Here is a 26897-nt window from a genome sequence, read left to right as displayed (position 1 = left end):
GGTTCACAAATGATGCACTATAGGAGCTATAAGTATGCAGCAGTTAATAAAAAAAGGTTGGCCTGCTCCGCATTAAAATAGCTTTCATTAAAACAAAAACACTGGCCTTCATAGCAGGTTACTTATGTAAGATAACAAACGGAAGACCAATCATTGCAATACACTCCACTCAATCTCTCTTCCATACTTCTCCCAGTCCAACTATTTATAGGCCTTTCTTATACCAGAGTCCAATAGCTCTCTGGTAAGTAAGTCAGAAAAACTATAAAGATCACAAGATTCCGTAGCACACACTATGCCATGAACATTTAGGAAAACACTTTCTATTCAGTCTTGATATGTCGATCCTACTGCACTTATTAACATTGTAGGGTCAATATCTATGCACCATCTCCAACATCACCAGGCCCTCTCAGGTATCCAATGAAGGATGAGCCCATCCTTTCTTTGAGAAACCAACAGATCCATTTGAGATAATTCGAATGAAAGCAAATGCCCATTTCCAGTGACGTAATCCAATGATGAGCTCTTTCAGCTCTGCTCTTCAATGCATTGATGCACTAGTTGGGAGTATATGCCTTAAATAATGCTTTTATCAAGCTTCCAGAACTCAAACTAGACAGGCAGGCATCCATTTCATTCAAGAACAGACTGTACATGTCAATTTGAATGTATTGCCTTCAGTTGCACCCTCAGGGCAGCAGAGGTTATTTTGGAGGCTGGGAACGCAAAATTACTATTCTCACTCAAGTTCTAGAATATAACTGCAGTCTTTAACTTTTTTATGAAAAGTTAAAAACAATTCCCCTAGTATTTATAACTAGTTCAAAAAGTTGTCGTTTTTAGGTCGAGTACCGTAGGCTGCGCTTGCGCAGTCTCGTTCAGAGATTTAATGATTTGTAGTATGGGGGCTTGAACCCGCCTCTCTTGTGGCCAGCCATTGGAGAGGGGTGTCACTCCCTTTAAGCCCCGTCTTTTCCCGATTCGGGGGCGTTTTTTCTCTCTTCTTTCTCTCCCTGACGTCATCGGGAGAGAGCACGCCCCTCATCACGCTGCCTGCACGCTCAAGTCGGCTCTCTGATTGGTGTTCCTTATTAACCAATCAGAGGGCAGACTTGGGCGTGCAGGCAGCGTGAACAGACACATCGAGAAAATGGCTGCCCGACTTACTTCCACCGTGGATTCTGTAGTACCTCGTTACTGTAAGCTCTGTGGAGAGTTGCTTTTCAACCCCCTTTTCCACCATGTTCCGCCAGCTACAGAGTTTTATTTAAAAACGTTTTTCCTGACATTTGGAATCTCCCTTTTGCCACCTGAGGTGTGGTAGTGAACATCAGAGCCTGCGCGGCGGCGCTGGCTAAAGAGTCCGTACTCTGTGAACGTGCGACGCTCCAGGCTGAGCCCTTGTAATGCAGACAGCTCCTTCCGGGCCCTGGACAGGTTTCATTTGTGGCAGTCCCTCCACGGCAGCACGTCTCGTCTCCTGGCGCCCGCCAGATGCGGTCGGTGCACCTGGAGCCGCGCGCTCCCGTTTCTGTGCCGATCCGCGGCGTCCCCTGAGCGGGTAGCTGTGCAGGCCCTTGGCTTCCCCTCCCGTCCTCCTCCTGCTCAGCTACCCCCACCCCCCACGCGCCCTCCGCCCAGGAGATCAATGACCGCTTAAAAGACCCTTCGCAGCCGAGCGTGTGAGCACCAGATGTGCCCCGAGCAGCCACCCGCCGCTGCCTCGCAGGCAGGCAGCCCGCCCGCCACAGCTTCCTACCCTTGGGCATAGGAGGCCCATCGATCGGGTGGATACTCGCTCCGTCAGCCCGTGGATGCCGGCTCTGCTCCCAAGCCCAAAGCGGGTTCAGCATGCACCAAAATAGTAACCCTAAGGGCGGTGGTGGCTGAAACCTCTGTAACATGAAGAGCAGCTCTGGTGTCTGAAGCCCAACACTGGAAGGTCCGATGGACTTAGCTATGAGACCGTATCCTATAGGGTCGGTACTGTGGGTGACATATTTCCTTTTAGCATCTGTTAAGTTGTCCGATACATCTGCTTTGTAAGACCTGAGGCCCTTAGATCTTAGAGACCGCTACGATCAGAGGCCTTAGGATCACATAGTCTATAAACTATGTGATATCTCTGCTGTCAAACTTCTGCACATTGAAGATCTGTAACGTGGCCAACATATCTACTGTGCACGGCCCGAGCCCGCCTGTTCCTAGGGATAGCTGTGTTCTGAGGCCTTAAGATGTACAGCCATTAAAATTAGCGATATCTCTTCGGACAGGCATCTCACCTGTAAGTTCAGTTACGTGTCCGATACACCTGCTGCACAAGGCCTGGGGCTGCAAGATTCTAAGGACAGCTCTGCTCTAGGCATGTAGGGCCAATAAACTTAGTGATACGTATTCTGTATGACACATCTTTAGTATCTGCAAAGTGGCAGGTACATCTGCTGCGTATGGCCTGATCCTGTGTCATCCTAGGTGACAACTCTGCTCTAAAGGCTTATCTAGTTGGGTCAGTAACATAGGAGATATCTCATCAGTCTGGCACCTCCAGCTTTAAGATATGTTAAGTGGGTTGTACTTCTGCTGTGTAAAGTCTGAGCGCTGTAAGATCCCAGTGGGGCTAATAAACTGAGTAATATGTCTTCGGTATGACATCTACACCTTTAAAATCTATAGGTTGGGGACTACATCTGCATTCTGAAGCCAGATCCTGTGTGATTTAGGTAACTTGTGGGGCAGCCCTGCTGTCACATATGAGCTATAGCAATAGGGATACCACTGCTCTGGCCTGGGGGAACAACCTAATCCCATGGGTATCTCGGAGGCTGTTTGAGCTCCGTAACCTGAGGATAGTTGAGTTGTTTGAGATTTGAGCCCGTAACTTACTATAACTACGCCACATTGCTGCAGCTACTGCTGCTTCCTCACGTTAGCCCAACCTTCCACTCCGGTATCTGTGCTCCTCTCACCTTTACTCCATGTTATACCGTGGGCAGCTTGGGGGGCTCTGTGTGTGTGTGTGGGGGGGGGGGGGGGACTCTGTGTGTGTGTGTGTGGCTCTGTGTGTGTGTGTGGGGGGGCTCTGTGTGTGTGCTGCTCTGTGTGTGTGGGGGGGGGGCTCTGTGTGTGTGTGGGGGGGGGGGCTCTGTGTGTCTGTGGGGGGGGCTCTGTGTCTGTGGGGGGGCTCTGTGTGTGTGTGGCTCTGTGTGTGTGTCTGTGGGGGGGGGCTCTGTGTGTGGCTTTTTTTGTAGGTGGCTCTGTGTGGGTGGCTCTGTGTGTGTGGGTGGCTCTATGTGAATGACTGTGTGGGTGGCTCTGTATGCGTGTGTGTGTGGCTCTGTGTGTGGGTGCAAATGCAATCGGTCTCGCATTTGAAAGAGATTAAGCTATTGGCATTGTAAATGACAATGCCATTTATTTATGTTTTGAAAACAAAAACATAAATAAAAATGTCATGAGCAATGCCAATAGCTCTAATTCTAACAATGCCGAGACCATTGCATTGTAAATGCTTGTTTGGATTGCCAGGTAGTGCTGTCAGTAATGCCCTCAATTGAAGTGCATGTCAGTGTTCAGACAGGAAGTTAACTGTTTGAAGAGAAAGCTTCAGATAGACTACGATGTTATTAACCATTTTTACAGCCAGTAATTCGTCTTATAGTGGAAGTAGCATACTTGTACTCAATCTGAACTGTCATCACAACAAAGTGCATGGGTATTTTGAAATTTAATTCATCATTACTGAACATAATGGAGGACTATAAAAGCTCAACGAGTTGAAAGAGTGAAGAATGGAGCTGGGAAGCGAGCCAGAGAGGGAATGTAAGGCAAACAAATTAAGTGTCCGATGTTGTCTCTACACATGTTTAATAATCCATTTAAATACAAACGGTTACAAGCTAACAGAAACCATAATACAGGTTCATAGAAAGTGCAAACATTTTATTTTTAAATTTAAAAAAAGTACTTTAATGCATCATGTTGAGAAAATGCACGCAGAGGATATGGTGTTTGTAGGTTTGATGTGCTATTTTTCAAATAAAATGTATTTTCTTTACATTTATAATTTGCTTGGTAACATAATTCCATACTGCCCCATTTCCAGGTATCCAGGTGTTTCTGCTGAAGTCCAGGAAGAAAATGGTGTCCAGTACAAATTTGAGGTGTATGAAAAGGCGGAGGAGTCCTAAAAGGAGTTATGTGGATATAGGATTTAGATAAGCTAAAAAAAAATCTATTTTTGCCAATTTCGTTTTTTATATAATAAAGATATGTAATTACTCTACCTTCATGTTTTTGAAAGTTATTTTTGTTGTGTACTTTGAGGAAATATAAATTTTATGGTCAAGTTGTGTTCCCTAGCGCATACCCCACCGTCTCCATGTACCAGCTTAAAGTGCATGTAACTTCCCTCCTGTGCCAGCTATGAAGACGCAAATATATTTGCGTCCAACGTTAACATGTCCTCTTTCAGACCCACCCTGAATGGGTTAAATAGTCCGTTCCTAAGTATGCTATGCCAACGTCTTTTTGTAGTATACCTTACACGTTTTTCAGCCCTGGCAAAGTAGGCCCTGAATTTCTGCCATCGAGCCTTTTCATGGCTTCTGACTCTGAAAGCCTCAGCCCAGACTGCCTCTGTACCCGTGAACTCTGACTCACTTCCAGCGCGGCCCACCGCGCTCAGCTCAGCCTGCTGCCTGCCAAGACTGACTATAACCTTCGAGTTATCTGTTCCGCTCCTCGAAAATACATTCCTGCCTACTAGCTTCAGTAAACATCCCCCTCATCTGCAGAGCAGAGGGCCGACCTGTCTCAGTGCAAGTAATTCATAGACTCTGTTACCATGCTCCCCTGGAAGGCCCCATGCCCCACGCTTCTCATGCAGACACCCAGGCGCTCATACACGCACTCATAGTCAGTATAGAATAGCTTCTGCCCCAGAGACCTTTTCCGTTCAGATAATATGGTTCCTAAACATCAGATATCAGATATGATAGAAGTACAAGTTGATCTGACATACCAGACTTCTGTCTCTTTCCGTCAGTGTAAATGTCAAGTCCCCTGCACCCTCCAGTCTCACGTCAATCACACGTCATGCAACTGCGCGCGCATCCAAGCTTCCGATTTCTGCTGACATTGCAACACTTCTGTTAGTGCCACCCCTTTTGTGACACCTACCTGTGACGTTTCTAGCACACACCTCCAGTTCACGCCTAGTCCACGCCTTCTGATTACGTACTAGTAACACGTGGATACTGTTATCTTGTCTTCTCTCAGCTGTTACGCCTACTATACTGTTTTCTATGACCTGAATTAAGTATATAAGCTATGTACTGTCAATAAAATGTAGCGCGCTCTATCCCTTCTTCCACCCCTGTGGTGGGAAGAACATGATATACTGGTCCTGACCATTCCTTTTTGAGGAATAAAACCCCTAAGAACTCTAACACCACGGACTCTGATTCTTTCTTTCCGATTTGAGTTATTATTGATTAAGTACTTACCTGCATAGAAATTAAGACGGTAAATTATATATTTACATCATTTTGGCGCCCGAACAGGGACCCCTCCCCCACCTCACGCGCTGGTTGGTGCGTTGCAAGCTCTGTACCCTGCCATCAGTTAGACGGAAACTACGCGTACCGGCAGGATTTCCTGCATCTCCCTCTGGCCCACGGAGGTGACGAAGACTGCGATCAGTACCCAGACGAGGCGGTGAGGAGTGCGGAGGATCCCGACCAGAGCCTAGCCGAAAGAAGCAAGGTCCGAGGTGTCAAGAGGCCCACCAGTTTTCCGAAGTTTTCCGAAGTCGAGCCGAGTCCAGTCCAGTCGAGTTTTCCGAGGCCTTCTGTTTCCGTGCTTCCCGGTGAGTACCATTGCTGGGACGTATCTAGACGGGTTTGGGTACACAAGTCCGGTCTGCACTGTTTTTAGAAAGTGTATCTGTACTGTTTAGCAGTACATCCGTTATTCAAGTTTCTGCGCTGTTACAACAGTGTATCTGTACTGTTTAGCAGTACATCCGTTATATAGGGTAGTGATATATGTCTCAAATGTCTTTTCATGTGATTAATGTCGTGGTATGAGTGTGACTGTTTTTAATGTGCATTATTGTGTTCTTGTATAACTAGCTGTATTAAGTATTAAGTAGTTAGGGTTGAGCATTCAGTATTAAGTAAACAAGATGCCGTTTTTCAATAAGTTAAAGCAGATAGGAACTAGGAAAGGGATACTAGAGGAAGCAATTCCTATCCCCCCTAGGGACACTCCAGGAAACTTCATGTACCACAAGCATGGCTTAGATGCCATATTGTATCTAGATTTATGGGCCGACTATACTAAACATCTAGACGAAAGACACAGATGGCCTGTTACCGGAACATGGGATACCGAGTGCATCATGAAGGTAGAAGAAGCATTATGGAAAAAGAAAGCCAGAAAATCCCAGAAAGACTCCATAGAGTTTTGGCGTAAGGAATCACATAAGCGTGCTGAAAAAGCACTACGTAGAGAAGACGGACTTAAAGAATCAGACAAGGCCCAAGAAAACGAGTTAGTTACCGAGGGGATCCGAGTAAAAACAGAGCAAGTAGACCGCGCACGAAATAACCTCGTAAACGGTATGTATCTCGCGGCCGAAGGTTCGCCTGAGGCCATTTCAGAAATACCGAAAAATCTGCCGCCACCATTAGTCCCAACTAAAGTAATGCATAAGACTACTAAAGACATATTCCTGAATTCCTACCTAGAGGATGTAGTACCAGCTTACACCAATCTGCCTGTCCGCGCCCTGCCTAACGACAGGGACGGGGGTGGTAACCCGCCCCCAGATCACATTCCGCCAGTACCACAACAGAATCCTATTGTTCCACCAACTCCACCACTTCCCGTACCTAAAGTTGATCTACCGAAACCACTTCTACCTGATCCTACTAAAAGAAAAATTCAAGTTCAGGTACAGACTCCGCAGAGAGATAATGCCCAAGCTTCCGCCTCAGGAGGTGCGACTGGGGGTCTTCACACCCCGCCATTAACACGCAGGTTACAGCTCGGGGATTTGCGGAATTCTTTTGCGTTCAAGTCACCCCGCCTTGACATATTCAAAGAAAACCTTTCAGTTTGCAGATATGATCCAGTACCCGGTAAAGACGATATAATGATGATGGCATCACTACGGTTAAGATCTGCTACTGATTTCCTGCTGTGCTGTGCAGGTATGAAGGAGCGCCTAGATAGAATATACGAGTTTATTCAGACGGGGAAAGACCCTGACAGTATTCAGGATGCCATGGATCGTCAGAAAGTTGATGTCCAAGCACAGATACTACGTTTTTTCATAAATTGCCTAATAAGAGAACGAGACAGACCGGGGACAGATCAGAGCGAGTTAGATGCACTAAACAAGTGGGGTCAAAATATATCTGAAGGAAAACATGATAAGGGGACTTGCATAGCCAGTATGTACAAGAAAATTAGAAAAACAGTGATAGAAATACACCAAAAAGAGAAGGAAAAGGCTTCCTCCGAGGAGGAAGAAGAGTTTGAAGAACCAGAAAAGACTACAGATACTATAGCGTATGTAGGTAAGGGAACTTACCTTAGGAAAGGTATCCGTCCGGAAAGTAAGAGTTTTTCTCTCTGCCTTAACCAACCCGAATTCTTCTGAACATCAGTTCCAGGAAACTGATAAAAGACTCCGAGAGAGAGTGGGGTACCACGTACTCTATTCTATGGATGAACAAGAACTAGCCCGGTCAGCCATATTATGGTCTGAAAATCCCGACATATATAATGATGACACGGTAGCACAGACATTTCTGAATCTTTCTCCAGACGAGCAGAAATTAGCAGGTGTATACATGATTCAGCACCTCCTCACGAAATACAGAAACCAACATTCTGATCCAGGCCCCTTACCCGAAATACTAGAAGCACTACTCATGGATAGATGGAGAGGTTTAAGTACCAAGTTAATACAAATAATTCTAGAACAACGACACAGATATAACACTTTTGTAAGCACTGAATATGTTCCCGCTCCGCCCCCCGAAAGGAAAATGTATCACATGCAACGCCTGAGTGGCATTGAAAGTCAGAACCCCTTACGAGAAGTACATCCAGTTATGGGTGAGGATAATGTCTTGAAACGCGTGTATGTACACACGCCACTGACTAAGTTAGAACTGTTAGAAATGAAGAAACTAGTACCATGCCATGATAAAGACCCTGCAGGTTTTCACAGATAACTTAAAGACATGTTACTGATGGGGGATTACACATACGAAGATATCATGAAAATGTTAAAGGTATTGCTGCCCACGGGCATCTACGAGAAATTAAAGGAAAAGGAATGGGAGGTGGGAGACAAAAAGATTGCATGGGCAGAAATAGAAGACGAAGAGAACAAACGTGTCCCAGGGGTAGGCCTTGGGGAGAAAACTAAAGCATTACCAGGTTTGATAGTACAGGTTCTGCCAAGGTTATTGACAACTAGAAAAGAAGACTGGGATGCAATCTCAGCATGTAAACAGAAACCCGACGAAGATACTAGTGACTTTTATTCAAGATTCGAGAAATGTTTTATTATTAATAGTGGTCTTAAACCAAGTAGCGAATCGTACCCGCATCTTTTTGTATCCAAGTTAGTTGAGAATTCTCTGTTAGCAGTCAAGAATCGTGTATACAAGGTTGAGAGTACATGGCAAGCAAATACGCCATCCCAGATGTTACAAATGTTACAATACCATCAGAATATAATTAGAGAAGAACAAGATCAGGAACAGAAACGTATGAAAGACACGAAAATGAAAATGTTAGTAGCCCAGTCGGTACATACCGACGGAAACAGAAAGGGTACGAATCAGACAAATCATTCCGCAGGTCCTGTTAAAGGAACGTGCAATTATTGCAAGCAGCCAGGCCACTACGTACATGAATGTCCAGTTCTGAAACATAACATAGCGACAGGAAAAACTAAAAAGAGACCGCATCCACCTAGACAAGATCAGGTTCAGCAACAGACTTCACAGAATGCACAGCCCATGCAGAATACACAGCCTATGCATGCTTCATCTCATACAGCACAGACGGTAGCGGTACCACAGCCCACCGCTTCGACTCAACAAGTTTCCCAACAGATGTACCAGTATGCCCAATCTGCTTATCCAGAGTACCCACGATACACATGAAACAGCCTAGAGAGGGAATTTGGCTTGCCTCTTATTGAAATTCCTGTAGATCAAGAAGGTCCTTATGTACACAGTCAAGTATTGGGAAAAGACAGAAAGTTTTTAATTGACACAGGGGCAAGCCGCACCACAATCAGTCATAATGAAGTCCCAGGGGCACCCCTCTCAGGCTCACAGAATGTTTCCCTTGGTTTTTCAGGACAGCCCATTGTAAATGAAGTATCTGAACCAGTACCCTTGGCTGTGGGTCCATTATCGCGAGTTACAGACTTGCTACTTACGAAATCATGCCCGGAAAATCTGTTAGGAATTAAAACATTGAAGGCTTTAGGAGCCATAATCTGCTGTTCCCCGGAGGGAGTTCGACTCTTTCTGCGGGATTTCAAGGGTCATTATGTCTTACGAGAATTTGATGTCAGATTGAAAAATGTACCAGATCACTTGTGGGCAAAAGGCCCAACTGATGTAGGTTGTATGCATATCACACCATACCGTGTTACACTCAAGACAGGAGTTGTTCTACCACGAATCAGACAATACAAGTTACCACCCGATGCTGTAGTGGCTTTACTGGAATTCATTGAAGAGCTTATTGCCCAAGGAGTGGTCGTAGAGACCGACTCCAATATCTGTAATTCACCCATCATTCCAATTCTTAAACGTACTGATCCCAATGCACCACCAGTATATCGGCTGGTGATTGATCTAAGAGAGCTGAATAAATGTATTGTACCACAGTACCCTGTGGTCCCCGATATCTCTTCCTTATTGACTGCTATTGATTCAGAAGCAACGTTCTTTACTGTAATTGATCTCAAGAACGCATTCTTTAGTGTACCTATTGATCCAGAGAGCCAATATCTCTTCGGATTCAGTTTAAATGGACGAAGTTTCAAATTTTCCCGCGCACCTCAAGGATTCACAGAAAGCCCCAGCATCTATAGTCAAGCACTGAAAAGACAACTAGATTGTATTCAAATGCCAGTTAACACTGCTTTACTGCAATACGTCGATGATCTGCTGATCACCGCACGAAGTGAGCCCGAATGTGAACAAGCATCACTGACAGTCTTACATTTTTTGGCCGACAAGGGACACAAGGTGTCTCCTTCGAAGCTGCAATTCTGTGTTCAGCAAGTTGTGTACTTGGGTCACTTGCTGTCCAAAGTGGGGAAACAGCTCACTCCCGATCGCATTCAGTTAATTGTAAATATGCCACGACCCCAGACACAAAAGGAAGTGCGGGCCTTCATAGGCCTCACCTCGTACTGCAGACAATGGATTCCTCAATATGCATTTCTAGCTAAACCACTCATCCAGTTAACGACACAGGAGGCAGCGACTTCGACTGTCCTCCCTTGGACTCAGGAACATACACAAGCCTTTGAGGAACTAAAGAAAGCATTATGTCAAGCACCAGTTTTAGCGACACCATGTTACAGCAAACCGTTTACACTTTTTGTTACAGAACGTGAGGGTACAGCATTGTCTGTCCTCACTCAAGATCAAGCAGGTTCACATAAGCCTTGCGCTTATTTCTCAAGTACATTGGATTCAGTAGCCCAGGCACTCCCTGCGTGCTTAAAATCTGTAGCAGCAACAGCATTAGCAATCAGACAGAGTGATTCAATTGTCCTAGGACATCAGTTAACAGTACAAGTTCCACATTCTGTAGAGGTTCTGTTAAACAGAACCCAGACTCAACACTTGACTATAGCACGACTGACAGGTTATGAATTGACGCTATTCCAGCCACACATAGAAATCAGACGCTGCAGCATTCTGTACCCCGCAACACTGTTACCTACAATTATGACAGATCCAGCCCCGCATGATTGTATAGAAATCATTAATGCAGTAACAAAGCCCCGACGAGACTTAACAGATGTTCCATTGACAAATCCAGACCTGACACTTTATGTGGATGGTTCATGTATGCGAACAAGTACAGGAGAATTAGTGGCCGCATATGCCGTGACCACTGAAACCGAAGTAAAAGAAACACATCGTATTGACACACTGTCTGCTCAAGCAGCAGAGCTTATTGCTCTGACCCGAGCCTGTATTCTAGCCAAGAACAGAAATGTTAATATATATACTGATTCCCGTTATGCGTTCGGAGTTGTACACGACTTCGGCATGTTATGGCAAGAACAAGGTTTTCTGACCTCTCATGGTGCCAAGATCCAACATGGTCCCCTCATTCAAGCACTGTTAGAAGCAATACATCTGCCTTCAGGCATATCCGTCATGAAGTGTAAAGCACATACTAAAGTTACAGATTCTGTTTCCCAGGGTAACGACCTGGCAGACCAGACAGCAAAACATACAGCACTGACTCACACTCAGACAACGGATGTGACAAAGACAATAGGACCGACAAATTGCATGACAGTCAGGGATCCCACACTAGATGTAATTGATATTCAGGCACATGCTACTCCAGATGAAATAAAGAAATGGACTGAACTAGGAGGGATCCAGACAGATCAAGGTTGGATGACGAAGGGAAAATCTACATGGTTTCTCCCTGATTCTATGGTTCAAGTCATGATTAACACAGCACATAGTCCAGCACACCTAGGAGAAAAAGCGATGTTAGACAGTTTACAGAATCTCTGGAGCAATAAACACTTACGAGCAGCAGCAAAACAGAAAGTGCGTACTTGCATGATCTGTTGTCAGTTCAATCCAGGTAAAAGCGTCCCTGTAGAGCAAGGTGGATTTCATCTTCCCGATCACCCTTTTGAAGTCCTCCAGATGGATTATATCCAGATGGACCGTTGTCGAGGATTCAAATATGTCCTTGTAATTGTTTGTGCACTGTCCCGTTGGACCGAAGCATACCCAGTCCCAGATTACACTGCTCCGACCACTGCCAGGCAGCTGGTTCGTGAATTCTTCCCACGGTACGGCTTGCCTCGTGTCGTGTACTCAGATAACGGTCAGCCATTCTCATCCGAATTAATGAAGCAGGTTTCCTTATTGCTAGGATACCAGTGGAGATTCCATTGTGTCCGACATCCCGAAGCCGCAGGCCTTGTAGAAAGGCATAACCAGACATTAAAGACACGCCTTGCTAAAATATGTCAAGAGAAAGGGGTCGACTGGATAGTCGCCCTGCCAGTGGCACTGTTCTACATGAGGATGGTTGCCCACTCGAGATCAGGACTATCCCCGTACGAAGTGGTCTTTGGTAGACCACCGAATATGTGGGGGACGCCCATTCCGAAGAAAATTACTGATGTTGATTGTAATATGTTGACAGATTACCTTGCCTCCTTGATGTCTGCACTCCAATCATGTCGTTCACAGGTTGCCGCAGCTTTCCCCGACAACACTGATGTAAAGCCACATGATGTCCGTCCTGGGGACACAGTTTTAGTACGGAACTTCGACAGGAAGAGTCCGCTGGAGCCCCGCTGGAAGGAGCCAAAGACCGTCCTTCTTACAACGAGGACCGCAGTGAAACTGGAAGGCAGAAAGGGGTGGGTCCACACGAGCCATATCAAAAAATACAATGAACTGAAACCAGATCCAGGCTCGTCCACCCCCACCAAAGACTGTATCAAAACTAATGACTTTAAGATTTCCGAACGAGAAAAAACTTCACAAGAAGAATATAGATCAAAGCTCCGATCTAGCAAGTCAGACAGTTTAATTGTTTAAGTCCTCCCCTAGGTGAATCGGTTAAATAGTTTCTGACATGTATCCCCTAGATCGAGATAGAGAGAGAGAGAGAGAATTCAAGAAACGTACATACTGCAAATCACTGCGTAGTCACTGTATAGTGACATTATTAATCATGTTTTTTCTAAGTTTTCTAATTATTGTTGCCAGCATACTTCTCCCTATCTACTACCCTATTTTCAAGCATGAACAATCTGCTTACAATGTATCTGCTGAACATTCTTTTAGTGAGTTACCTCCACATGAACTTTCTTACAGACTTGCGCTGCGCAACAACACATTCATTAGTATGCTACATCATTCCCATCAGACTAATAATGCTACAAACTGCTGGATATGTGGCCGACTCCCTCCCTACCAGAATTACAAGGGAGCTCTGCCCCTCTTTCCGTACCCGTTCACTCACAATGGCTCCTGTGGTGCATGGTTTAAAATAATTAATTCCTTAGATCCTGATATTGCTGTTTTCGATGGGGGCTGGGTTTGGGGAAACTTGAACTTGGTCCTGCTCGATGTCTGTTCCCCGGATAAGGAGGGACTCCCCATTAGAATAGGAACTGATCTAGAAAATGAAGTATATGGATTAGGTAATTACACAATTAACCTTATGATTCTCACTGTTGAATCCGAAGCTGCACCAGTTCTGCCCGCTATGTCAGTATTACCCGTCACTGGTGAATTATGTATCAGGAAGAAAGGTTCAATACACCTAGGTCATAGTAAATGTACTACTGTGGTCGAATTCAGTGATTATGGTAAATCGTCCTTTAAAGCTATCAGCCATTCCTATTTTGTTTGTGGTCATACCGCATACATACGCTTACCTCCAGATTGGGATGGTACCTGTTACATAGCATTCCTTCTGCCACCTGTTTTTCTAGCTCCTCCTGATTACCACAGAAACACAAATATAGTAAAGAATAGACTCAGAAGAGATATCTCACTTGTCGATTATACTGAAACGGCCTGGGAGCAATACACCGATTTTAATAAAGGATTCTTTTTCTTTTTAGGCCCTGTCCAAAATAGTAAATTAATACGCAGATTAACTAGAACACTTGAAGCAGTAGTGAATGAAACTGCCTCCGCCTTAGGTAACTTAACCGAAGAGCAGTCCGCCATGCGGGTTGTTGTCCTTCAGAATCGTCTTGTTATTGACGTCATCTTGGCAGATAGAGGTGGAGCCTGTAAGGTCATCGGGTCAAGTTGCTGTGTTTTCATTCCACAAAACGCACCATCTGTATATCAAGCTATTACACGTCTCCATAAAATTGCAAATCAGATACATCAGAATCCAGGCACCTGGACTTGGTCCGGTTGGTTCTGGACAACGTTAACCGCTTGGGGATGGAAGATCCTATCCTTCCTAGGCATTGGCCTAGTCCTAGTATTCAGTTGCTGCCTGTGCCTGCAGTGTGGGCCAGCGATTTGTGGACTGTGTGCCACTTCATGTATTGAACATTCCAGTTTCCTTTCAAGACGTAAAAGAAAGAAAGAAGAGCAAATGATGTTACAAGAACAAACTGATCGATTCATGAGGATCGATATATCATGAAGGGTCCGTAGGGAACAAGGAGGGAATGAGGAAATATACATTTTATGGTCAAGTTGTGTTCCCTAGCGCGTACCCCACCGTCTCCATGTACCAGCTTAAAGTGCATGTAACTTCCCTCCTGTGCCAGCTATGAAGACGCAAATACATTTGCGTCCAACGTTAACATGTCCTCTTTCAGACCCACCCTGAATGGGTTAAATAGTCCGTTCCTAAGTATGCTATGCCAACGTCTTTTTGTAGTATACCTTACACGTTTTTCAGCCCTGGCAAAGTAGGCCCTGAATTTCTGCCATCGAGCCTTTTCATGGCTTCTGACTCTGAAAGCCTCAGCCCAGACTGCCTCTGTACCCGTGAACTCTGACTCACTTCCAGCGCGGCCCACCGCGCTCAGCTCAGCCTGCTGCCTGCCAAGACTGACTATAACCTTCGAGTTATCTGTTCCGCTCCTCGAAAATACATTCCTGCCTACTAGCTTCAGTAAACATCCCCCTCATCTGCAGAGCAGAGGGCCGACCTGTCTCCGTGCAAGTAATTCATAGACTCTGTTACCATGCTCCCATGGAAGGCCCCATGCCCCACGCTTCTCATGCAGACACCCAGGCGCTCATACACGCACTCATAGTCAGTATAGAATAGCTTCTGCCCCAGAGACCTTTTCCGTTCAGATAATATGGTTCCTAAACATCAGATATCAGATATGATAGAAGTACAAGTTGATCTGACATACCAGACTTCTGTCTCTTTCCGTCAGTGTAAATGTCAAGTCCCCTGCACCCTCCAGTCTCACGTCAATCACACGTCATGCAACTGCGCGCGCATCCAAGCTTCCGATTTCTGCTGACATTGCAACACTTCTGTTAGTGCCACCCCTTTTGTGACACCTACCTGTGACGTTTCTAGCACACACCTCCAGTTCACGCCTAGTCCACGCCTTCTGATTACGTACTAGTAACACGTGGATACTGTTATCTTGTCTTCTCTCAGCTGTTACGCCTACTATACTGTTTTCTATGACATGAATTAAGTATATAAGCTATGTACTGTCAATAAAATGTAGCGCGCTCTATCCCTTCTTCCACCCCTGTGGTGGGAAGAACATGATATACTGGTCCTGACCATTCCTTTTTGAGGAATAAAACCCCTAAGAACTCTAACACCACAGACTCTGATTCTTTCTTTCCGATTTGAGTTATTATTGATTAAGTACTTACCTGCATAGAAATTAAGACGGTAAATTATATATTTACATCAACTTAATAAAACAAAATGTGTTGGGGAGATGTGCTTTTTTCTAAATGTAATCATTAGCTAGCCCTCAACATAGACCGTTTAGCCTAAGATTCCTGCATGGAATACTAGTTTATTGGTGGCTCCAGCTGTTCAAGTTGGACCCAGACAGGTTGGGAGAAGTAATAGCATGGGGTGTGGCACTCTGTATGAAGATTTACTCACTAAAGTTTGTCATTCACATCATCAGCTTCCACTGGCGAAGAAGATAACAGCAGCCCACAGCTTTCACATTGGAAGAATCAATCTTCCAGGTCTTTTGTTACTTTTGAAAGAAGATTACATCCGATACCTTTCCGAACATTGGGTAGTGACATGGTCACTCACTTTCAAGAAATATGAAGGTACACCTATTTTTATGGTGAAAGCAGAGCCCTCTAAACACTTTAATTCCAACTACCATCTGGCCTTTGGAAGTCTAATTTTTGGGGTAAAGATCTTCCAACCACTTCGAGTACCTTTAATTAGTAATTGGAAATAGTAGATACTGTGGCTGAAGACCTGTAGTGTTCATTCCTTTTGTACGTTTTGCATATTGTTTTTTTCAATATATTATCACAGTTATATGTACATAAGGAGACGGGGTTGTCGCAAAAAGAATGGGATGGAGACTGATAGTAAGCCTTGAAGATATTTCTCTCCGAACAGAGGAGAGCGGCTTTGAGACTAATAAGTGGAGTTGTAGCTATTGCTCACAATTTTAGAAGTGCCAGCAATTTTTAAAGGGGAGCCAAGATAAATTTAAGCTTGCACATCTTATGATACAACCGTCTTACAAAGAAAATAAAGGAAAAAGAACAAAACAAATGTTCCTGGGTGCTGGAGAAGTATCTCCAAAGGGCATTCTGAATCCATATCGGTTTTCTGCTGAGTGGCTAATTTGAGCACTAGAGTGTCTTTCCTATAGTGTTTTTTTGTTGTTTTTTAAATTAACTTGTTGCATTTGTATTGTGCGTTTTAACTTTTGTTCATAGACGCAACAATAGACTTGAAAGACATTTTAATGAGGCTATTTAAAATATATTCTTAAGTCATAAAGTAGTATGCTCCTCTCTTTTTCCGTCCATTGACAAGTGGCCCAAATGGAAAAAAAACAAGAACTATGTTCCCGCCATCGGTGAGTGAACTTTAATTGAGAGAAAAATGAACTTGCGTATGCACTATTTTGGGTGCGAGGGGTAAGGATACATTCAGCAAAGGAATTGTAGATCAATTGACTGAGTTTGAAGAAACTGGATGTCCAAAATAATTCAAAATGAATTACTGTCATAAGGCATTGTTACGGGATGATGGCCCAAATCTAGAAGACTGCCGAAAATGCAGTGATCACTATGAAGAAATTGGATTTTATTTGTAATTGTGGTGACAAAGTAAATGAATAACAGAAAGGTCAAAGTAATGTTTATTTAGACCTTTGGTCTTTAAACAGTGCAAAAATATATACATTTATTTATAACTCTAGCATCATAAATAATTTCGCCAACAATTGTAGTTAAAACAATAATCCTTAAAAAATCCAATTTAAACATAACATCATAGCCAAATTTCATATAGAATTAGGCGCATAACACTTCATATTCCATAAACATTTACCTTCTAGCAGGGGTTTTTCCTGTCTAAAATTCTTCTGTCCGTATCAAACTAAACTCCTACTCTATTGATATTATGCTTAATTTCACATTATGGCTTTCAATTATTAGTTACCCAAGTGCGTGATATGCTTTATTTCTCCAAGCAAAAGCTTTCTACTGCAGTCATGTACCTTCCAATAGCTATTGTAATATCTAGATTACAAAGATCAAGAAGAAGTTCTATGGCTTGGGCACGATTCTCCATTCCGTATTTTGAAAGGATGGGGCGTAGGATCAGTTTCCGCAAAGGGTAGTACTTTTAAACGGTCCGCTATGATATGCAGAGTATCACATTTTGTGCCCAATTTGCTGGTACATTTCCCGTCAGGCTGTATCATTTCCCTTTTTATTCTCTCGTTTGTTACCCATGGATTAATACAAATTCTTATTCTCAATAATTTGCACTTAAACCTGGGATTTGGTAATATATCCAAGTATGGGGACAAGGTTTCTTTCTGCCAGGAGCTATACATAAATTGCACGGATTTCTTTTCCTCTTTCAAGTACTGTCAATCCTTTCCCCGAGATAGTTCCTTCCCTAGGATTCTTAATTGCCCCTTGGCAACTTCTACTTGTAACGTCCGTTGGCATTGTCTCCCATTCAAATTACCAGATGCTGATTTGAGATGTTTCCTAACTCCTTCAGCCCATTATAGAACACTTCGCAGGATCTAGTTCTTACACAATTGAGACACTTTCTATTTCTCACTGAAGCCCAGTCTTTTCCAATATCTTATTAATGCAATTTGGGCCTGTATATTCCATGAGGTCATGCATGTCTCCATTCTTATTGCTTGTATCATGAATGAGCCTGGAAGGGACAATAGATCCTTTAAATACTTCCCTTCCTCAATATCCCACCCACTTTTACCACTAAAGCAGAGTATTTCTGCGCCATATTGTAATTGTGGTGGTATCCTGGTACTAAAGGCTTTCAACATAGGTTGGTGGATCTCACCATCGTCACAATTACATTTTTTCAAACCACTCACCGATGTAACGGGCCTAGCTTTTAGGACCTCCATGTGTGAATGCCATTTCAGGGACCCTTCAAACCAAACCCCTAGATATTTATATTCATTTATTGTGTTCAGTTTTGTGGGGCCCAGATACCATTTAAACGTATCTACTCATTTCCCAAAGCATAACACTTTGCTTTTATCCACATTTACAATTAGATGTTTAGACCTACAATATTCACTGAATGCATTCAGCTTCTGTTGGCGACATACCCGAGTCTGATCTAAAATGACAGTCATTTACATACAGCAAACATGATATTGGTTTACAGTTCATTTTGGGACTCTCACTTCTATCCACCTTAGGGGCAATAGGAAGGTACGATAGAAAAATGGCAAAAAGGTTAGGGACCAGCACACATCCCTGTCTTAAACCATTATTGATCGATATTTTCCGAATCAGTGTCCCTTAATGACCTGTTCCCAATTTTGCATGTGCAAACTTGTATTATGGTCAATAACCCCTTAGTAATTTCATGTTTTGTCAGTTTCCCATAGGCACCTCCGGTCTACCAGATCGAAGGCTGCCCGGAAATCTTCAAAACAGAGCAACTTCCCTCTCTGCTCGAAGATTTCTGAGCAGTAGATCATAAGGAGAAACCATGATCAGTTGTGAAATGGACCTCCTTGAAACCGCCTTGTTCCACATGCACAATTGACCACTGATCCACCCATTCCTTCAGCATACCCAGGATTATGTTTGCAAATACTTTTTCTCACACATCCAGGAGGTTGATCAGCCTATAACTTTTTGTGGCCTTCACATCTTTCGTATTTAACATTTGAATTATGGCACCTACTAGGGATTTGACCGGAATCTAATATCAAAAACATGTGAGATAGCACTTCAGCCCACCACTCGGACCGTGGCTTTATTATAATTGCGGGGAGATTATCTGGGCCAGCTGCACAAGATAGTTTTAGTTTAGCTATAGTATAATTTACATTATCAACTGAGAAATGTGCTTTTAGATCTTCATCCACCCCTACCCGGTGTGTTGTATCTCTTTCTACGGACTCAGTCCGCTTGCCATACAGGTGCCCCAAATTCTCTTCCCATGCAGCTTCCTCCACTACACCACTCATAGCCCCTTGTATCCTACCTGACCCTTGTTGTATTAACTTCCAAAATTTTGGGTGTTTTGGTATCTATTGCTTCCAGCAGATTCTCCCAGCGTTCTCCTTTTCTGACTTAGAGGTAGTGTATTCTACACTTTGCTCATTTTAACTAAAGTGGTATAACTCCCCAGATCGTATCTAACTCCAAGGCTTCTCTCTCTTATCCTTATCAACCTCTTTAATTTCCAACATTCCTCACTAAACCAATTTCTTCTCATTCTATAATTTGTTCTATTATTCTTGGTCCTTGTTTGTTTGAATTTTAGTTTTTTATTTATTTATTTTTATTTTATTTAAAAGGTTTTATATAGCGCTGCTGGACCCAAGAGTATCAGAGCGCTTTGCAAGGTAGGTAAACATATTAAGATACAATTGACAATGTGCAGAAAATTCACATGAGCTAAAACATTGCATTAAATGAGCGAAGGGGGCAAAGAAATAGAGAGATAATTAAGGGGACAATGAATGTTGAAATTAAAGAGAGAGAAGGGGGTGTAGGGAAGGGGAGTGAGAATATGATAAGAGGGAGCGGGGTTGGGTAGAGGAGTGAACAAGAGAAGAGAAAGAGTGAGCGGGGTCAGAATCAGTAACATTAGGTACCGCAATATTTGTTAAGGAGAAGTACTTTGAGTCTTTTTTTGAAGAGAGGGTACGAGGGGTTGCAGCGAAGATCCTTGGGGAGAGGGTTCCAAATCGTAGGAGCATTACCAGAGAATGCACAGGATTGGGTCTTTTTACATTTTAGTCTAGGAGGGATCAGGACAAGGGAGTTAGTGCTACTCAGTGACCTGGAGCACCCTGATTTTTGTAGTTTGCTTGAAAGGTAAGAGGGGGTGTTTTGGTGAAGAGCTTTGTGCGTGATACAAGCAATCTTGTAGGTGGATTGTCCTTCTATTGGGAGCCAATTGAGATTTTTGAAGACGGGAGAGATGTGGTCAAATCTTTTACAGTCGGAAAGAAGTCTGGCAGCTAGTTTGAGAACAGATTTATTCGGTGCAAGATGGACTTTAGGGGTCCCAGCAAGTGTGGTGTTACCACAGTCAATCCTGGAAAGGACAAGAGATTGGACAACAATTTTGAAATAATCAGCTGGAATAAAAGCTTTAATTTTATTTAGGTGGTGGAGGGTGAAAAGAGCACTTTTGGCTTCATTTTTAATGTGGGGGGTGAGATTAAGATTCTGATCGATGCTGATGCCTAGGGATTTGACAGAATTAGAGGTGGAGAGGGAGCAATTCAGTTATTTGATATCCTTGATCCAGAGTTGAATGGAAAGGGAATTGTTTTTGGGAGTGAAAAGAATGATTTCAGTTTTTTTAGGATTCAGTTTGAGATGGTTAAGATGGAACCAGGCTTGGACTTTAATCAGGGTATCATTGAGTTGAAGGATGTCGTTGTGGGATTTGATCTTGTAGTATAGTGTATATCGTCTGCATAGAGGTGGTAACTGATTTTAGCTTGTTTGAGAATGAGGGCGAGTGGTTCCATGAAGAGATTGAATAGGGTTGGGGAGAGGATAGACCCTTGAGGGACACAGAGTGAGACAGGTTGGGCTTTAGAGAGGCAATGACTGAGCTTAATTTGTTGTGATCTATTTTGAAGGAACGAGGAGAACCATTTGAGTACAGTGCCTTCAAAATCAAAACGATCTTTGAGAGTGTTAAGACGGGTGGGATGGTGGACAGTATCAAATGCAGCCAAGAGGTCAAGGAGTTTTAGTAGTGAGGATTCACCTTTGTCTAAAGAGCGATGAATGTCATCTGTAATATTGAGCATAACAGTTTCGGTACTGCATCCCTTTCTAAAACCGGATTGGAAAACGTCAAGGAGATTGAAGGAGATGATATGGTTATCTAATTGAGACAGGACACATTTTTCAAGGGCTTTGGAGAGGAAGGGAAGATTAGAGATAGGGCGTAGATTGTTAAGGTCATTAGGGTCAGCAGAAGTGTTTTTAAGAATGGGGGAGATTTGACCTAACTGAAGGGAGGCAGGAACACAGCCAGTGGAAAAAGAGGAGTTGATGATATCGGTCCATATTGGGGCAATGATGTATTTGAGTTCTTGAACCAAATGGGCGGGAAGAGGATCTTTAGAGTGTGAGGATGGTTTGAGTTTAGAAATGATGTTGATGATAGTGGTTTCAGATACTGGACTAAATTCATTCCATGAAGCATTGTTTTTAGCAAGGTGACCGGTAAGGGAGGAGTCAGGTTGGGGGAGAGCAGGGAGGGGTTGAGAGGGATCGAGATGTGGGGGAATAGAGGACAAAAATGAATTAAGAATGTTAGGGAGGGTGTGTTGGTGGAGGGGAGGTTGGAGAGAGAGATAGGGGGGAAAGAGAAGGATAGTTCGATCTTGTTGACTTTAATCGTAAAGAAGCTGGCAATTTCTTCACATCTTTCCACAGAGGCTACTAATTTAGGAGGGCCAGAGGAAGTTTGTTTTTTAACGATGTTAAAGAGTTCTCTGGGGCGGTTTCTAGCCTGGTCAAGTTGTGACCGGAGAAAGAAGGCCTTTTCGTTGAAGATATGTTTTTTGTATTGGGCTCTGGTAATTCTAAGGCGAGCCAGGTTATCAGAGTTGGGATGACTCTTCCAAGCACGTTCTGATTGCCCGAGGGCCCGTCTGTCATTGAGTTCGGAATTGAACCAGGACTTGGGAGGGATGTTTTTTTTTTTTTTTGATTGGGGCAATTAGGTCGAGGGCTTCAAGAATACAATTATTGAGGAGGAGCCAAGATGGCGGCGGAGACGGACGTGTAGTCGCCCGGCTCCCCGAGCCTGTACCTTCTGCAACACTATCCTGTTTTCCAGCCTGCTACATCGCTGCCGCGGAAGGACGAGGGAAGCGCGCTGTTGCCGGGGTCGTCTCTCCGGTGTCCCTACCTGCCTGCTGGATGGTGTTACTGGCGTGCTCGCCCGACGATCGGTGCCGAGCCCTGGGTCCGGACCCCCGTGTCGCTGCGCACAGCCGGAGACGGCCGGAGCTCCTGCGGCTTGACTGACGAATGGTGTGCCTGCCATCCCCTGCCAATCTGCTGTCTGTGAAAGCGCCTGCTCTGATCCCTCCGGTGGAAAATGTAGGACGACCGATTGTGGGTCTGCACCGCTACTCCTACTTTGAGCGACGCCGAGGTGAGCCGCGCTGTTCTTTTCTTTGTCGGCTCGGAACTGGCCGCTGCGGCTCGCCTTTGGGACTACTCCTGCTTGGGCTCGCACGAGGGGGAATTATGTTGCTTACCGCTCGCAATTGGGGAGCCCAGTTCCTGTCGTGAGATTACACCCTCACTGCCTATTGTGAGACTCGTTTACGTGGTCGGTGAACCCCTCATTGTACCTAACATGGCGGCCATCCCCTCTACAGTACTGGTGGGCTCCATATCGGCCCCTGACTGGGTCGCCCTACATGGCCTCGAGAGGCGTATGGAATACTCTGGTGCACCTCGGACTGTGGATACCTTGGATCGCCCGCCTGTGTACACCTTTGCCTCCATTATTGGCGCACTTGCCGAATTGAGGGCAGAATGGCATGAGTGTTCTCGCGCACTCGGCGCGAAGTTGGATGCAGCCGCTCTCGGTTCGGAGGGTGCATCGTCGGCCGGCTCCCCTTGCCGCATCGATCGGCCCCCTCTTGGCATTGCAATAGAAACATTGTTGCCGCGTGAATGTGAACTGGAGCAACTTTCTTACAGTGAATATTCTACGGAACTGCCGCCAGCCCATACCGTTGATGCTACACTGTTTCCCATCCTGACAGTTTTCATTCTCGGACATTGACCCACTATTCTTGTTCATGGCTCCGCTGACGATGCAACTATTTTCCTTCACTGACTATGTTATGCACGGTGTGGCTCCAATTCATTGGTTTATGCAACATCAGGCGGACCTGGGAGCGGCATTCTTCTGGATCGCTATTATTGCGTTTGACTGGAGGTGTCCATCTTGTGTTTTGGGACCTTCTCATTGCCGAGGGCGGCCATCTTACTCCTTTGTTCTATCTGGGGCGGGTCCCTTTCCGGGGCCATGTTCAGGGGGACGCTTGAAATCTGGCCAGGGCTAGGAAAGTCCTTTTTCCTATGGAATGTGAATGAGGGGCGGGCGGGGACCCGAGATGGGACGCTTCCTCAACGTGTGCTGCAGTGTTCTATGATGTCTCTCCCTATTCCATATCGTGCATGAAAGTCTTGATTTTGGTGTTACGTGTGGGGTGGAGAGTACTTTATGGCCGGGGAGTTCGGGAGACTTAGAATTTGGCCCTCATCGGGTATCGGAGATTTCTCTGACACGGACTGAACCGCATTTTGCTATGCTGATTGCGTTGAATGCGCTGATTTTCCCCACTTAAGATTGTAATTGCTATGTCCTGTTCTTTACTCCTGCTGATGGGGATGTGGGTTTTGTGCTGGCCCGGGGACCTGGGTGTGACTGATTCTGCCCTTTTTTGGTTCTATGTCTTCCGAATTTATTGTTGGACACGGTGTAGAAGTTGTAAATGGCTGGGGAGTCCGGGTGACCTGATATTGGGTGGGCTCCTCCTCACCTTCCTTTTTCTGGGAGTCGTAGATTAGTTTATTCTTTTCTTACTCCCTATATTTCAAGTGTCAAGGTTTTTCTTTCTTTTTCTTTCCATTCTCCTTTTCCTTTCCTTCTTTTCTTGGTCTATATTTCGGGTTCTTTAATGGGCGACAGACACTCTGCCGGGGGGGGGGGGGGTAGGCCGTAGCCTCCGCATTGGTGTAGGGTGGGGGGAGGGATTTAGTTTTCTTCATTTAGTTTCTATGGGCCATATTTTTCCTACCTCTCTGCGCTTTCTTAACCTGTTTCTGTTCTGGGTCCGCGATCGGGGTTAGTAGGGAGGGGGTGGCGCTGTATGTGGTGCGTAAATGCTGGCTGATGATCTTGTTGTTTTACTTTGCACCGCCATATTGCCCGAGGTGTTAACTTCCATTGTTGTTTCCAGTGATGACGCCGCCTGCCCATGTCGTGAAGCTACTGTACGGACTCAGTTCTCCTTAGGTCTTATTCTTCACTGATTTATATTTAGAACGAAAAAAAAACTTTAAAAATTAACCTTAAATTCTCCTTCTCCCCGGCAACATGATTCTATTCAGTGTAACGTTCATTGATTGTTGCTATGTCACCTGATGCCGCTGAGGAACTGCATTGCTTGCACTTGTGCTTCAAAAGTATCGTGGCCGGCCTGACGGTTGTGGGCCCGTATTTGTTCTTTTATTCATGCACAATAAAGGTTTTCAAAAAATTAAAAAAAAAAAAAAGAATACAATTATTGTAATCAGTTAGGTCGTTGGTGCTCTGAGAGGGAGGGGGAGAGGTAAGCGAGTTTTAATTGTGGATTCCAATTCGCCAGGTGGAATAAGGTGAAGGTTGCGAGTAGGTATCATAGGTAAAGTGCTGATAGGGGTGGGGCGAGTAATGGAGCTATACAAGGTGAAGAGGATAAGGTGGTGATCAGACCAGTCAACAGGAAGTACATTAGAGAGAGAGAGGCCAGATCCTTGGTCGTCAGAATAGCATCGAGGGTGGCCCCTTTGGTGTGAGTAGGGGAATGGCCGAGTTGGGTCAGGTCAGTGATGTCCAAGGCGTCTTTAAATAGGATGACAGCAGGGTCATCATTTTTGTTCCAGTGGATGTTGTAATCACCAAGGAAGAGATTCTTGAAGTGGAAGAGCGATGCTTGAATAATAAGATCAGACATCTCTTCAGTAAAGGAGAGACAATTTCCAGGGAGGTTTGTTAATAGTGTGCAGCCGAATGGTGGGAGAGCCAGGAATAGTGAGATCTGCGCAAAGGTATTCAAAGGATGAAGGGTCTTGGCGATGGACAAGTGAGATGTCAAGTTCATCTTTAAAGATCAGGGCAAGGCCTCCTCCTATTTGATCGATTCTATCTTTCTTAATGATAGAATAGCCTGGGGGAATGAGCAAGTCGAGGATAGGAGTAGAGTGGGCGTTGAGCCAAGTTTGTTAGGAATGCAATGTCTAAGTTTTCACTGAGAATGGTTTCCGCAATCTCCGTTGCGTGGCAGGAGGTGGATCTGCAGTTTATCAACATGCAACAGAGGGGAGTGGGGTCAGGAAATTGGGTGGGGGGAGAGGGGGGATAGGTCTAAGTTGTTGGGGGCGGGTCTAGGTGATGTCGGATGCGGGGGAGTCTTCTCGTTCCTAAGAGAACTGGGATAGTAGACTGGCAGATAGGGGGGGATAGTGGACGAGGATTGAGGGAGAGACAGGGGAGTTCGTAGAAGTTAGCTCTCAAGGTTATAGGGCAAGTATCAAGTTGTGGAGGGGAGGTCGTGTTGGCAATGCCGGGTGGGACGATTAAGGAAGGTTTAGCGTGTTTGGGTCGGGTAGTGTAGTTACAAGGGAGGGGAAGAGTGTTGGTGTTGGTTATAATGATTGGTGGGCTGTTTGTGGGTGGATTGAGATGAGTGTTGATGTGCGACGATAAGGTGTATTGTGAGGCGATTAATGTGTGGGCATGATCTGAGGAGTGGGCTTTTACAAGGAGTGAGATGTCACTTTTGAGTGAGGAGAGTTCTAAAACTAGGGACGAAAGGAGAAGTTCAACCTTAAGGAGTGATTGAGTAAGAATTGGGGAGTGCGGTGGATCAGTATTTTTTTGGAAGTTGGTATGGTTAGTTATCTAGGGGGGATAGTCAGGGCGGAAGGGGTGGGGGGGAACCTGGAGGAGGGGAAATTATAAAGTGGGGGAGGATCATTTTTCGGGGAGAGGGGGTATACAGGAGGTAGACATAGGAATGGCATTCGTTTTAGTTGGACAGATAGGTGAATGAGGCGGAGAGACAATAAGGGTTGGCGTACCTGGTATATTGTGGGTTGTTAGAGAGAACAAGGGAGTGTGAAAAGGGGGTATCGGTGGAGGATATGAGGGAGCTGTAGAGTGGGTGGGGGGGACGGGTAAGCGAGGAGGGAGAGGATGAAGTGCATCGGAGGGTGAGGTAATATGGGAGTAAGAGGGAGGGAGGTGAATAGAAGAGCATTATTGGAATGGGGATATAAGGGGGTAAGTGGGGGAGGCTGGAGGCGTCGCTGAGGAGTTGTATAAGGTGGAGGATGAGGGGGGATTGTTCAAGAGGTGATCAAAAGGGGAGGAGCATGCAGCAGAGCGTAGAGAATTCGGGGTTAAAGAGGGAGCCAGAGTAGTCATGCGGGTAGCAGGGGAATTAGGCAGTTTAGGGGAATCACAAGGGGGGGGGTGGGGGGGTCAATGGTTGAGGGGGATGGAAGGGAGACCTGTACATTAGGGGACTGGGAGACAAAGGTGTCGTAACAGGTTATAATGTTGAGAGCGAGGGTGGTAAGTAGAGATTGAGAATAATCCACTTGAGTGGGGGAAGAGGAGTGGGAGATAGTGAGAGGGGA

General features: G+C 44.9%; 1 protein-coding gene across 2 annotated transcripts in view; it reads left to right on the top strand.

The window, feature by feature from the left end:
• The window catches only part of DHFR (dihydrofolate reductase), a 236108-nt gene that overhangs the window by 190430 nt on the left and 18781 nt on the right, over positions 1-26897 (top strand). The window contains exon 6 of one of the 2 annotated variants that reach the window (XM_086962988.1): positions 4106-4285. The exons of the other annotated variant lie outside the window; for it this stretch is intronic. Coding sequence (XP_086819114.1) covers positions 4106-4190 — 85 coding nt within the window. The 3' untranslated portion in view covers positions 4191-4285. Of the gene's footprint in view, positions 1-4105; positions 4286-26897 lie in introns of those variants that run through there. 2 annotated transcript variants of the gene reach the window in all.

This window comes from Lissotriton vulgaris, chromosome 3_1 (assembly GCF_964263255.1).
Source record: "Lissotriton vulgaris chromosome 3_1, aLisVul1.2, whole genome shotgun sequence".
Taxonomy (NCBI): domain Eukaryota; kingdom Metazoa; phylum Chordata; class Amphibia; order Caudata; family Salamandridae; genus Lissotriton; species Lissotriton vulgaris.
The sequence above is the reverse complement of the archived record's forward strand: the minus strand, read 5'-3'. Positions and strand labels throughout refer to the sequence as shown.